At 29.8% G+C, this 14326-nt stretch overlaps 1 protein-coding gene across 1 annotated transcript; it reads right to left on the bottom strand.

The window, feature by feature from the left end:
• LOC18600812 lies at nucleotides 5161-10048 on the bottom strand. The gene is made up of 11 exons (XM_007031487.2): nucleotides 9441-10048; nucleotides 8980-9093; nucleotides 8094-8194; nucleotides 7881-7952; nucleotides 7203-7284; nucleotides 6973-7053; nucleotides 6657-6695; nucleotides 6475-6540; nucleotides 5967-6116; nucleotides 5608-5736; nucleotides 5161-5435 (listed from the first exon to the last, which is right to left on the bottom strand). Exons 1-11 carry the CDS (start codon nucleotides 9681-9683, stop codon nucleotides 5394-5396), a joined length of 1119 nt encoding a protein of 372 aa, XP_007031549.2. The 5' UTR covers nucleotides 9684-10048; the 3' UTR covers nucleotides 5161-5393.

Here is a 14326-nt window from a genome sequence, read left to right as displayed (position 1 = left end):
TCGATATCATATAAAAATAACAATAGATAAACTAACTTATAAAATATAAATTATATAAGGTATAGTTAACTTATTCAATGAACAATATTATATTCATCAATAGTTAAACTAATTTCTAGAAATATAAAATTATAATACTATTTACATTATAAACCTTTTGGATGAGAAAATATAACTAAATATATTAAAATGATAATGAATTTTTTGGAAACCAAAACTTATTTTTCAAAAAGTAAACAGAAGCATGTATGGAATTTCATTATTTTGATACACAAGATCCTTACTTTTCCTTTGTTTAATCATTATTTTGTTCATATACTAAACATTACAATGTTATTTTCTTTACAATCACATTACTTATAATCATATTATATTGTAAAATATCAAACGTCACCTAAGTTTCATGGAATCAAATTGAAGAATTTCCATTATAAATGAAGGATGGAGACATGGGTAGGGAATCAATCTCACAATTATGATTTCCCCAAAGGATAAACCTATGTTGTATGTGTGCCCTTTCAAAGGGGAGTTTAATTTCAATTAGTACAAGCTTCTAGGGTCTTCCTCCAAAAAGAAATTCCTTAGCTTTTCTGTAAAGGAAACTTGTTCCTTTTTCCTGATACTTTTCCAAAATCACTACACATTTTAATTTTCTTAAGAAAATCTTGGACTTTTCCTCATTAATTCCAAAGGATAATTGCTAAAGGAAGGAAAATCGATTCTATAAACCATAGAAAGAGCATTTAATTGGGTGCAATTAGTGTAGGTCAGAGTCAGTTAAGCTTTCCCATAAGGGGAAATTAAAGAAAATTTAAATATATTTAATGAAAGTTCGTCTACGATTCAAAAAGTTACATCAATTGAGATTATTAAATTAGTCAGACATGAGACGTTAAATTACATAAAAATAATTAAAACTTGCACCCGAATGTTGAGTTGAATTCCATATATTCATCACCTCCCTTTCAAACCCAAAGCATGTCCAACATAAAATGAAAAAAAAAAAAGAAAAAACAATAAGAACTTGACATTCAATGTAGTGAAAATGTGCGGTTCCATCACAGTACAAGGAACAAGAGAGAAAAAAACATGTAACAAAGAATAAGGAATAAAGTTAATTTCCCCACTTTTCTTACAAAATTCAAGAATATTGTATGTGTGACAAAAATGACAACTACTACTTGCTTTTAACGTGATACAATAATTTTTCTATGGAAAGTGATCGGACAAATTACCATATATTGATTAATTCAATTAAAGATTCAAATTTTTCTTTTTTAAAAGCAAATTAAGTTTAGAAAGAAAAATATTCTTACAAATAATTACTCGTATAACATTTGCGATTACTTCGTAACTATATCGTTTTTATGGTGTTAATGAAAATTTTGAATGTGCATGATCTGAGAATAAAAAATAACAAGTAAGTGGTTAAGAGTTAACTTATTACTAAAAATTGTTGAAGACCTTTAAAACTCTTAAATCCACTTGTATTATTATTATTATTATTATTATTATTTTGTTAAATAAATGGACTTGAGAATTTAGGTGTGGGGATGGAATATTAAAGAAACATTATTCCGATTCAAAGTCGTGTGGGCCCTTAGTGGGCCTGCAAGTATTTTGGGCCTTCTTTAATTTCTGGCCTCTAACCCTTTGCCAAGTTGTGTTCTTCACTTTTTCTTTTTTCTTTTCCGCGGCCTTTTACAAAGGTGTAATAAAACAAAAAATTATTTCTTAAATTAAAATTAAATTAAATTTCAAATAAAAAATCTCAGGAAAATGATACTATGAGCAAAAGGCAATTGTACCAACAGGATCCGACATTGCCACGTGTAAGCATGGAAATAAAAGAAATAAAATCATCCACCGACATTCCGAATTTTTTTAAGAACAGATAAGGTTACGTGGAAGCTCAGGAGTGCGCCACTTGGAATACTTCTGAGGGAAGAAATCTGTGTTGGAGACCCCAACGTCGTTCTTGGAGGTTGCAAAACGTTTAGTGAGAAGGGTGACGGTTTCCTCTCACGATCAAATTGTTCACCTACCAGTGGAGCCAATAGTATCCTTCCACGTATGAACCGCCGTTAACGCGTCAGTTAATCAGCACACGTGGTACGCAATGATAGGATAATGGAGCGGTGAAGAACTCGCTCGTGGGTCCAGCACAAACTTGGAAGCAGCGCCAATTTATTCCAAGTCACCCAAGTTCAACGGTCGTTGGAGGAAATTTTGATCATCTAGAAAACGGATTTTATTCTTACTTTTGACAAAGTTATGACAATGACATGTGAGTTTTTTTTTTTGTCAAGAAAATAATTTATTAATTAATTTTTGCTTGTTATCTTTTTTTTAATATAATTAATTATTCATATTTAAACAAATTAAATAACTTTGATACAATTAAAATATAAATTATTTTTATCTTAATAATATCAATACAGTTAATACACGAAATATAATTATTTTTATTATATTATTGTATCATATATAAAATTATCAATCTTGTTATCTTTCTCTTTAGTACAATATGCTTTTCTAGATAATACTTCGAAATTGAATAGATAGTAGAAAGTTAAAGTGTCTTGACTTGTTATTTTTGTTAAAAGCTTTAAACCCATGGTTTTGAGTTAAGAAATGAAAAATCAGAAAAAGAAATAAAAAATTAATCCAACTAATAAAAAGTATTTACACGCTTTGTGCTTGTTTTGACTAATGGAGCCAAATCCCAAGGTTAGTTACAACATATCGAGTTAAGGAAATAAATAATAATTGCTTTTTTCTTTTATTAAAAAAAAAAGGGGAGTAATTAGTATTTGCTTGATGTTAGGAAACCTACCCATAGTTAGACAATGCAGGGTCGGTGAATTCGTCGCTGTTGGATTGGGTGCGCTTGAAACGCGCTAAAAATGGAGGGGCAATCAAGTCTGCGGCATTCAGTAATTCACTTTTGCAAAGGCCCAATAAGGTGTTGCCACAAAGATTTTGGATCAGCCGGTCAGTGCTACCGTTACCTAAACCTCTTTTCCTTTGCTAAAAGCTAATGCTCCTAACTACCTCCTAAATTAGAATTCTTGAGTGAATATAATTTATAGAAAAAGATCCATGAGATAAGATTCCAATTGATTCTAAAGAAAGTTCTAACCTATTGTTAAAACATTAAAAAAATTAAGTATAATATTTTAAAAAGATTTTAAATTATTTAAAAATTTTAAATAAAATTTGATTTTTTTATATTTAATTAAATATTTTTATTTTTATTTTGAATCAAATAGACTCTTATGATTAATATTTAATTAATTATTAATAATCAAAAAATCATTTGTTATTTTATGTCATACAGTGTTAATTTGACATCTTGCTGTATTATGATTACATGATCAAATGATGTTTTCTCTCTTCACGCGATATAGAAAATAACAAGTACTATTTTAATTAATGACAGTTTGTTATAAACAACTTATGTAAGCAAAATAAAAAAAATTGATTAAATACATTTTTATTTGAATTTTTAAAAATATTATGTCAATAAACTATCAATCATTATAAAAACATTGTAATATATATCGTGTGCAATTGGTGAAGATAAAATGATCTAAATTACGAAACTTTTATGATATTTATAAGAATTTATGTGATTTGAAAAATTAATTCTTTTGTGATGTGAATAAGCTTTTGAAAAAATAGATTAAAATCAAAATTTAATTGATAATTTTATGACAAGTTAACTTTTAGATGTGGAATTAGCTCCATGGCTAAAGGCAGCATTGTAGGGACATGGGCATGGGGGCCGAATGCCATGCGCTTCTTCTTCTTTTCAGGTCGGGTAGGGGGAAGCACATGGGCATAGTGCAATTCATGAGAGCTTTTAATTGCAAAGGATAAGATTCTTTCTGTTGAGTGCCGGTGAATCCAGGGAAGGTGACTGGTCCTTAAATCTTTAAAATTAATCAAATCAAGTGACGTGCTGATGTTTCGGGCTGTACGCGTCCAATCTTATTTAATGGGGGGTGGGGGGGAGGTGTTTGTGTGTGTTAAATGAGTAAATCAGGATTATATAAGATTGCTTTAATGAGTTGTGGGACGGTGACTAATTATTTTCTCAAAGCTATTTTCACTGTTCACTGTCCCATTTAAGGAGCAATTAATGGGAACCACACTAATTACATCACTAATATCAGACCCATGAAACTTCCAACTCCCCACCATGTAATTCATTGCATGTTAAATTCAGGTTTGACTTTTTGAGTTCCTTTTTACCTTTTAACATTTTCTGAATGTTGAGAAATTTCGGCATAAATTATTACAATTAAGGGTTAAGCAAAATGGATTCCATTTGAACAAATCAATTGAAGTTAATTGAGCTCGATCAATTCAATCAATGGTCAATTTGATTATTAAAATTCAGTTGGTTTAATTTATTAGATCGATTTTTAATAATTAAAATTTTAATCTAATCAATCGAATAGTTATTTTTTAATAATAATTAACTCAACCATATCCGTATGTATTACTCTTTCTTTGAGAACGTTCGTTGAGTGTTCACTTAAATTCATTTTGTTTTAAGTTGGTATGGATTATATATACTGTGTTAGATGTTAAATGTTAATTAGATAATATTTGTACGATGTTAAATGTTAAATTATATATATATATATATATGATATAATCTAGATGCTTTAATTTTATAAAATTATAAAGTGTTATTAAAATTTCAATTTTGAAGGGGAATCGATCAAACCAACCGTACTTGATTGATTTTTTATTTATTCAGATATTCCCTCGATTTTCAACCTTTTCAGACCAAATCAACCGTTTACAGAGTTCTAATAATTTGTTAGTACACATGTCAGTTATGCTTGGATCCTAGTAGTAACATAATCGTACATCTTTAATATTTGCTAATTACGAAATTAAAATGCTCCTCCAATTAATGGGCCGCAGCTGACTACCTAAAAAAGTTGTTAAGTTTGGGCCTCCTCGATATTTAATTCCAAACTTAACCTTCCCCTCACTCTGTGACTCAATAATTCGAGTTTCCTGATGGGCTGATAGTTAAGCCTCCATCCCCACAACCGACCTCTACAATATTGTAGCCTTGAAAAATTCTTCTCGTTTAAAGAATGGTAATTCTCAAATTTAGCGAATAACTACGGGCCGTCGTAATAGTAAATAATAAAGTAACTATAACACGATGATATTTTCGTTTTTATTGTCTGTATTTTTTTCTAAAAAAATTAATGCTTTTATTATACAACAACACTCTTTTGATTTCTTTTCCACATCTAATTTACAGCTCTCTCCATTATTATCTTTTTTTAACCACAAAATACAACATGTTAATCCTAACAAATGCTACCTAACCTTAGATTTACTATAGAAAGTACCTTGCATGGTTAAGATTCATTTTTTGGTCCACGGCGAGCTCCCAGAACCGACTGTCCAACAGAAAAATATGAACCATATAAGCTAAGGCTACTTCTAGAGGCATGCAAAAACGCAGAATGGGCATCCATGGTAAAGATATCTAGATATGGCTGCCCCTAGCAATGCCTGGTTTTTCTTAGCATTATTCAACATCTATGATACTTGTGTAAAGTTGAAACTTACCTGATTAAGAAGGTGGAGAGCAGCGGGCCTGGTGAACTTTCTCGCAAAAAGGAAGCACGGGGATGGCTTCCCCTCTCTACTACACCATTCTCTTCGGTTTTCAGTCTCATAATGGATATTGTCAATATCCTGCATGAGTCATTAAAATTCATTTAGTTTGTGCCTCCATCACTTTATGGAATACAATAATTTACACTTCAATTTTAATAAAATTGATGAGCTTTTCTTCAAATTAGTCTCCAATGCATATGTTGAATTCAAATTGCAAGCATTAAATGTCTACTAAATATCATTTTGTGTGCGGTTTTAGGTTTGAAAGGAATTTCGAGAAGTGGATATCAATGGAATGGCAAAGTTACCTTTATAGATTTAATAAGCTCGGGAGTGGCATCAGAAAACTTATAAGTCATTGGATGCCATCCACGTCGTTCACGATCTTTGGATGCTGAAAGATCCCACGCAGAATAGGTTAATGATCTGCGTGTGAGTTCTCCTTCAAAGCCTTCTTGCTGAATGTTTGGAAAGAGAATGGCATTACAAAGAGATAAATAATTCTACAAAAAGAAGGAATAACAAAAGCACTATCATTAACACTTTAATTCAATGCCTTTCAAGAAGTTTCATGTACAAACTTGAAAATTGAAATACTTGCTGCACAAAAAGGAAGGAAATTAGCAAAATTTAACTTTCTTTTAGAGGCTGCTTCTATATATGAGAACCAAAAAATAGTTTACATATGCAGTTTTCCGAACAACATATTGATTTGCTCTAAAGGAAATCAGCTGCAAAGTTTCATGCACATTAGAACCAGCAATTGCAAACTTTGAGATAGAGGGGGTGAGGGGAGGGGTTCGAATAAATTCTTACAGCAAGTAATGTCTGAACATAATGTTCATCTGGTATACAATTATGCTCCTTCGCTGGATCAGCTGGCTGCACATGATAAAAATTACAACTATTAAACCTCTTAGAAGTATCAAGAAACTTTTTTCAAATTGCATTTGAAATAGTAGCGAAGATATATAGCAATATGCTATATTCATACTTACAAAGGGGTGATCTCGCCAAAACTCTGGCAATGATCTCCTCTGCATAATATTGATCAGGTAAAGTATGAGAAAATAGCAGATCCTTAACAACCAAGAAAACTTCTCAGAAAATAATTAGCTTGATTACATTGTGAAAACATTGGCCCAAGTATATTTCAGAAAAGGAAAAATGATTTACTTTGCTAATAACCATCCATTTTGTAATATTCATTGTCTAAGCACTAATGTTAGCTTGAAATCATTTTGTGACTACAAAGACCATGATCTTCTTAAAAATTATAAAAGGGCCAGCATTCATAAACACATGACAACTTGCCTTGCAGTGTTCTTGAAACATGGGAAAGACTGTAGTATCATTTATAACAACCTCTGCATGCTTTCTAGTCAGCACAACCCACTGCAAGATGACCAAATCATAAGATGAATATAGTCAATCCACCACAAAATTCTTGCAGCTAACATTCAAACTATTCATATTATTTTACATTTCCTTTAATATAGATTGAAACATCAGGAAAATGTTAATCACATAACTCTAACAGTTACCTGAGAACCTTTCCTCCAGTTGTAAACAGGAATAATAGGATTCATTTTTGGGTTATAGCGACCCTCTTTCGTATCAGCAAAGCTGCTCACAAACCATTTGAACATTCAGAGAAAGACAATCTTAAAATCCATTTAAGCTAAAAGGTTGGTGTACGGCAAAATACTACAAGAACTGAGAAGGCAGCATAGAAGTTTATATAAAAGTTATTAACCAGTTGATTTCAGTTTATGTTAACAGGAAACAGAAGAACTGTTGGACAATAATATTGGCATCTAAAAGCTGGTCAGACTTAAGGATTCAAACTCATTTTCAGTTTAGTATCTATTCCCCGAGCAAGGTCTTCATGAAGAAAACTATTTGGGGTCAGAAAATACATATTATAGGTGGAACAACATAAAAAGATTTACTTTCTTGATATGGTCTCAAGTTTTATTGCTTGTTGAGAAAGCATCAGAATGCAATACACAACAGCTTTCAAATATGCAGGGCAAATATACATAAGAAATAAACATGCAGCCAAAAATTAATAGTTAAATCACCATTTCTCTCTATGGGAGACATAAAACTAAGCTCTTTCAAGAACCATTTGAGCATTCCAAAATTTAGTCACCAATTTGTATAACAAATGGATATACAAGAAATTCATATACTAAAATAAAATTCCAAGGCCTACTAACCTGTCAACAAAACTAGTTGATGTTGACATTATATAGTCATACATGTAACTGAAGTTGTAAAGTGGTATACAGCTGAGAAAAAATCAAGTAACTGAAGCATTGTTAGATAACAAAGTTTCAAAATAGTGTCCTCTTAACTTCAAAACCGAAAATAATTAAAAAAAAAAAAAGAAACACCTTAACTGCACAATAATCATACAAATCAATCCTCACCTATCTGAGACAAAAACAAAGCGTTCATTGAAAGGATCTGTCAATGCATGTCTAAGCAATATACGCTCAGCCTCAATCATGCTTGCTTCTCCCCAATCTACCTGAAATAGAACGCAAGGACTAAATCTTATCATATCAACAATAACAGTAATTTAGAGGTCACATTCTATCATCAGTTTTTCATAAGCATTACGCTACCGATTATGATTGGATGCATAAATTTATTTCAAACAAAAGGCTTTATGATAATTTCAGATATATACACAACATACACCAACAAACTTGTCAGTATAACAACCCCGTCTTAATGTTAACATGTCAAATGATTCTACTTTTTCCCCCGGACTTTTTTTTTATTATGAAATATTCTATCCTCAGATTTTCAGGCTTAACTAACCTTAAGTCCTAAAAGCTTAAAGGTTGAGATTCATGGCAATTGAAAAACAACTCCAAGTAATCAAGGATAGTAAACAAGTTGATAATTTCATATGGCAAATATGCGTGCACATGCAGGCCCACACACAAGTCCATGTAACAACAGTGACCTTAAGGTGGCACCACGATGGTTTGTTTGTGGCTTTGGTGACAGAGTGTAGTGTTTCCAAAGAGTTTGAGGTCTCATACAGTCATTTACAAGGAAAATTTATTGCATAATCCTTTCTCAACATGTCAATTGTACCACTCGTAAATCATGATTTGATGTGTCATGTACAAATGCCATTATAACAAATAATATAAGCACACTCGATCACTATCAGTTTATTTTAACATTTATATCACAAATAAACACCGAAATGAAGCATGAATCAGCTTTGACAATCAAAACATGTTCAAATTTCTAAAGAGACTATAGTTTTAAAATAAGATTCCATGGTAGAAATTTAACCTGTATACTGTCATTAACTTGCCGACTCAAAAAATAAGAGGATCTTGTTGTTGCCTTGTTGAACAAAAAGCCAGGCCTAGAGTGAACATAAATTGAAAAGCTGTTATCTTCTCCCTGCAAAATAAATATTTAAAACAAATGAACAAAAATTTTAAAAAAAAAACCTTAAAAGAAAAAGTATTAACACTTGATGATTATGATGATTAAGATCATAATTCGAAAGAGGCGTAATAGTTTCTCCATTTTCAAATCTGTAATATATTTATCTAATTAAGTATTTAATAATTGTACAAAAACAAAAAGAAACAAAGAACACAAACTTTATCCATATATGCTAAAATTGGAAACACCGTAAAGCACGTTAAAGAACGCCCATATTAAGTAGGAGTAATTAAATTTATGAATAATTAATAAAAAATAAAAGAGAAGGAACTGATGATCAATTATATGAATTTAAGTACCTTGAAAAAAGCATCCCAAACCATATCAAGAGGAAGCCGATTCCGCGCGATGAAAAGGAAGGCGATCTTCGGCTTGACGGCGAAACGGTGTCGTAAGGAAGCCAGCGAGACGATTCGAGAGTACTGCGTCTCCATCAACGCTAAGCTCGCGAGGCAGAACGCCACTAAAAGCGCCGCCAAAACCTTCCTCTTCCATCTAATTTGCGATTTCTGCTGCACCGCTTTTCGCTTCATCGCACTCATCCTTCTTTCCTCTTTTTTTTCTCTCTCTCTCCCACTCACTTCAACACCCCCACCATTTCTAGTCACTGTCTCGTGTAATCTTGTGTAGCTCCAAATTAGTTGAATTTTGGTTGAGATTTCAGCTGAAATCCCGAGAAATTTGGAGGAAAATTGCGAGGGAAGTTTCAGGTGAGATTCTGATTTCTTGAGTTGAATTGAATTGAAACGAAAGGAAAAGATAGGAAGTGAAATGAGAGAGAAAGAGCGGTGGAAATGGTGGAGCAGTGAAAGTGAGCTGGGCTTTTCTTTGTTTTTCAAGTGGAGGACTGGGGAAGTCTCCCCTCTGACGTGGGACTCGTAAAGGAAGAGAGTTTTCACCTTTTACAAAAGTTTGCGTGAGATGTTGGAGATCAGACCCCTTTTCAATATACCGCTGTCATTCCTGATGCTTTCATTTTCTCACACTTTCTTTAATGAGTTTATTTTTTTTTTCTTTCAAATTTTCTCTTTTAAAAAAAATACTATCAACCTACTACAACTATAACCTTATACAAAGCATTTTCACATATTTATAATCTTATTTAATAAAAAAGGATTCTTTATTTATTTATTTATTATAAAACCATAAATTTGTCATAAAAATGGACCAATTAATCTAAATCCAATTGCTTATGTATGCTTCCAAGGGGAATTTTTCACCTACATAACTATTAGACACATACCTTTAAAAAATAAATTTATTTTTTATTAATTAAATAACTATATTTTTATATTAATTATTGTCTCACATATATTATATTTTAGTGTGTATTTATTTATTTATGACATATATGATTAATTATATTGGTGACACTGTAAAAGAGTTATGTTAATAATTGACAAATTATTAAACAGGGAATTGTAGGTACTTAAGTTCCTTATTTAACATGTTCTCCTTTAAAATATTATAGTTCTGAAAAACTCCTAAAGGTTTCATATATATATATATATATATATATATATATATATATATATATATATATATATTTTTTTTTAGAAAANTACTTATGAGATACTTTATCTTTGATTTATAATTTTCTTATAATAATCCTTAATTTTCATCTCTTAAGTAACAATGGTTGTTTTTAGTTTAAATGTTCAAATTTGACATCATATTTCTTAATTATTGCTTCAATTTTTTTTATTATCTTTATGGTCTGCAAAACATTCTAGTGAAGGGTATAATGATCAAATGAAGGCTTCCCAACATTCTAGTTTTTTTTTTTTATCAATTTCCAATTTTTTTTCTTTTTCTTAATTTTCATCCCTTTATAATAAATTAAGATATATATATATATATATATATGCGCGTAAATATATATTTATTTTCTTTGTTATTGTTTCTACAATTTAAAGAATTAGGGGATGACTTTATTATCTTCTCTTTCTTCATGTTGTTAGATATGGTTGGATTTAAAGGTTAAAATCAAAGTTGAAAAGCAATAATTAAGAATGACATTAAGGCTATGCTTTGCTATGATGAGAATTAATGATGATGAAATAAAAAAGAAGAAATAAATAAATAAATTGAGGGATTCATGGTGAATTTGATGAAATGCTGAGATGATTTGCTGAGAGAAGCAAATAACATAAAAAAATAGTATGGTGAGAGAAAGAGAAGTGCTAACTAACCAGTTGTTACAGAATTATAATGACTTATTTGTTGAGGACCTTATAATATTTTATACCATGTAACGATGGTCAAAGTGGTTCATTATTCCCAAAGAAACGCAACTACTAAGTGGGGTAATGCCTAAGGCTTGTCCATCTCCCCATCTCAAAATCGTTTGATCAATGCCCATACAGTGATCTTCCAACCTCCATTTTCGTCCTTATGTTACCCAAATATCAACACCCTTCTGTCCCTTTGGTAATGCAATGAGTTGAGTAATATAATGTGGAATAACTCTCTTGTACTCAGTGGCGGAGTTGAGATGGTGATGACTGTCACCTATGAATTTTTTAATTTTTAATTATTATTATTATTATTATATATATAAAATTTGAAATATATAAATTTATAATTTTGTATGATTACTTTTTAATTATCTCTCATTTAAAATCTTAGATCCATCACTGTTTGCATAATTATCTCTATCCTGTCCCTAATGCTTTAAATTTGAAACTTTTAACTTAAAATGAAAAAGATATTATCATATATAAAATAAGATATCATTGCTTGTTGTTGGCAATTTTTGTTTTCCTGCTAAGTTTGGAAGAAAAGTCAATTACTTACCCCTCAAAAAATAATTATATTCCATCATTATAATGTTAAAGTTTCAATAATTAATAGTATTGGATTGTAGTGTTTTAGATATAAACACAATGATAAGTTTCACCTCAATCCTCCAACATATATATATATATAATCAATTAAGGTAACAATGCTTTAATAAATTTATCTTAGAAAAAATTAATTGATAAATATTTCTATATAATAACAATGAACCTATTACGTCTTAAAATCGAGACATAATACGATTATATTACCTTGAAATAATGTCATATTCCTTTAGAGCGATTCCCCAAAATAATATGAAATCTTCCTTCTAATATTTACGAAAGAAATTTAGTTAAATAAAATCTCATTGAAAATTCTCTTAACTCAAAATGATATCCTGAATCTGATACAAAGGATGGTATAGTCTCTAAGAGAAGTAAATCAAATCAAATAGAAGCTCAAGTATCATTAAATCTCATAAAGTATCAAATAATCGATAAATATCTCAATACCAAAGTCAACTCCTAAGTTTGATCCGCTAGCTCCACACAAGTCTAGAGCTTCTCACCACTTAATCATCTGAAATATGTAAAGGAAATTTTAAGCAACCATCGTATAATTAGTCATTATGTACAAGTAACTATGATCTTATTACATTTATCATATAATCAAAATGTTTTGATTAACATTTTTTACTTAAATATCTTTAAAAAATATAAAAAAATATAATATGTATTCTTTTAACTCCAGTTGGTTCAAATCCTTATTCGTGTTTAAGATTGACTGCAAGATCATCGCGTTTAGATCCAAATAACATTGAGGACAAAATCAAAGAGTTTGACAAAATCAAAATTTGGATAATATTTTAATACGTATAATTTAATCGATTATTATCAAATGGAAACTCATTTGCATCAAAATATTTTTATGGTGATAAAAAATTTATTTTTATATAAAGAATATATTTATTGCAGGTGATGCATAAGTTATAAGTACAACTCTTTTAAGGCTTTCTTTATTCCAACGGTATGTTTATTTTTTTACTTTTTCCATAAGGGAAATAAATTAATTTAATGACTCTTTCATGATTGACCTAAGCAATTATTGGGACTCACATGCCATAAGTATAGCTTGCATGTTGAACTGATAAATGAAGAGCTGTGTACGCTCTTTATTAGTAACCACTTCCAAACAGAAGTGAAACAGGTAAGGCCAACTCAAAGTAACTCTTTAATTCAACAAAGGAGGAAAGCCACAAAGGGCTTCCTTCCTTTCATATGGTTATTATTTTTTCTTTTTTTTAAGTATTTCAACAATTATTGTTAAATATCAAGTCATATTTAATAAATATTAAAATAGCAATTGAAATATAATTATAATTTTTTTTACAATAAAAGTTAAAAAAATTTGAATCAAACTATTTACTTATATATATATATATATTAATTATTGAATCTTTTGGGCCTTCCTTACTTGACACTTGACAATATTGTGGAAAGCCTCTTCTATATGGTTATTACTTTCTCTTCTTTTTTTTTCTTTTGGTTTTTTAACAGTTATTATTAAATATCAAGTCATATTTAATAAATATTAAAATAGTAATTAAAATGTAATTATCTTTTCTTTACATTAAAAGTTAAAAAAATTTGAATCCAATTATTTACTTGAGAAAAAATATATACATGTCAATTACTGAATCTAATTATATACTATAATTTTTTTATCAAATTAAAATATGCAATCGTTATTCATAAAAGCTCAATTTTAAAAAAATAAGTTTTCTTATATTTAAATGTACTCTTCATTTTTTATTTTCTAAAATAAAAAATATTAACTAATAAAATAACAATTTAAGGGAATTTAAATATATCTATTGACATAACTTTAGTATTCATTTGCAAACATAGCAAGATGGAGAACAAAGAAAAAGAAAGAAATGATGGACTTATATATAGTCTTGTTAAGATATATGTATGCTCTTAGATAGTGTTTGGGACGAGGGAGGTGGGAACACATTTTCTTTAATGTGTTTAATTAAATTATATTGTATTGTTTATTTTATAATAAACCACTGTAATGTAAGATTGTATTGCACTCTGCAATGTTGTTAAAGATAATTTTATTATTTAATTTTATTACTCTGTTAAAAATATTTTACAATATTATAATTTATTTTTTTATATAGATTTCGATGATGTCTTTTATTATGTACCTCGATCTTTGTATCTCTCATGGGGTCCCCCATTAGTGAAGATCTGGATCTACTTTGATACCAAATGTTACAAGTCAATACTTAAACCCAACCTCATGTAGTCTTAAACTCTGAAAATAGTTTAAGTAAACCTATAAATCTTGAGCTCACATTTCCAATCCAAAAGACACTCTTGATAAGTAGTGGAAGACC

Source organism: Theobroma cacao, chromosome 4 (assembly GCF_000208745.1).
Source record: "Theobroma cacao cultivar B97-61/B2 chromosome 4, Criollo_cocoa_genome_V2, whole genome shotgun sequence".
Taxonomy (NCBI): Eukaryota; Viridiplantae; Streptophyta; class Magnoliopsida; order Malvales; family Malvaceae; genus Theobroma; species Theobroma cacao.
The sequence above is the reverse complement of the archived record's forward strand: the minus strand, read 5'-3'. Positions and strand labels throughout refer to the sequence as shown.

Bases quoted from the DNA above. Each gene is read 5' to 3' on its own strand.
- LOC18600812 (XM_007031487.2), bottom strand. From the start codon at position 9,683: ATGAGTGCGATGAAGCGAAAAGCGGTGCAGCAGAAATCGCAAATTAGA. The intron at 6,541-6,656 runs GTAAGTATGAAT...TATCATGTGCAG, and splicing joins TTTGGCGAGATCACCCCTTT to CCAGCTGATCCAGCGAAGGA. The intron at 5,436-5,607 runs GTAAGTTTCAAC...TCTGTTGGACAG, and splicing joins CTCTCCACCTTCTTAATCAG to TCGGTTCTGGGAGCTCGCCG.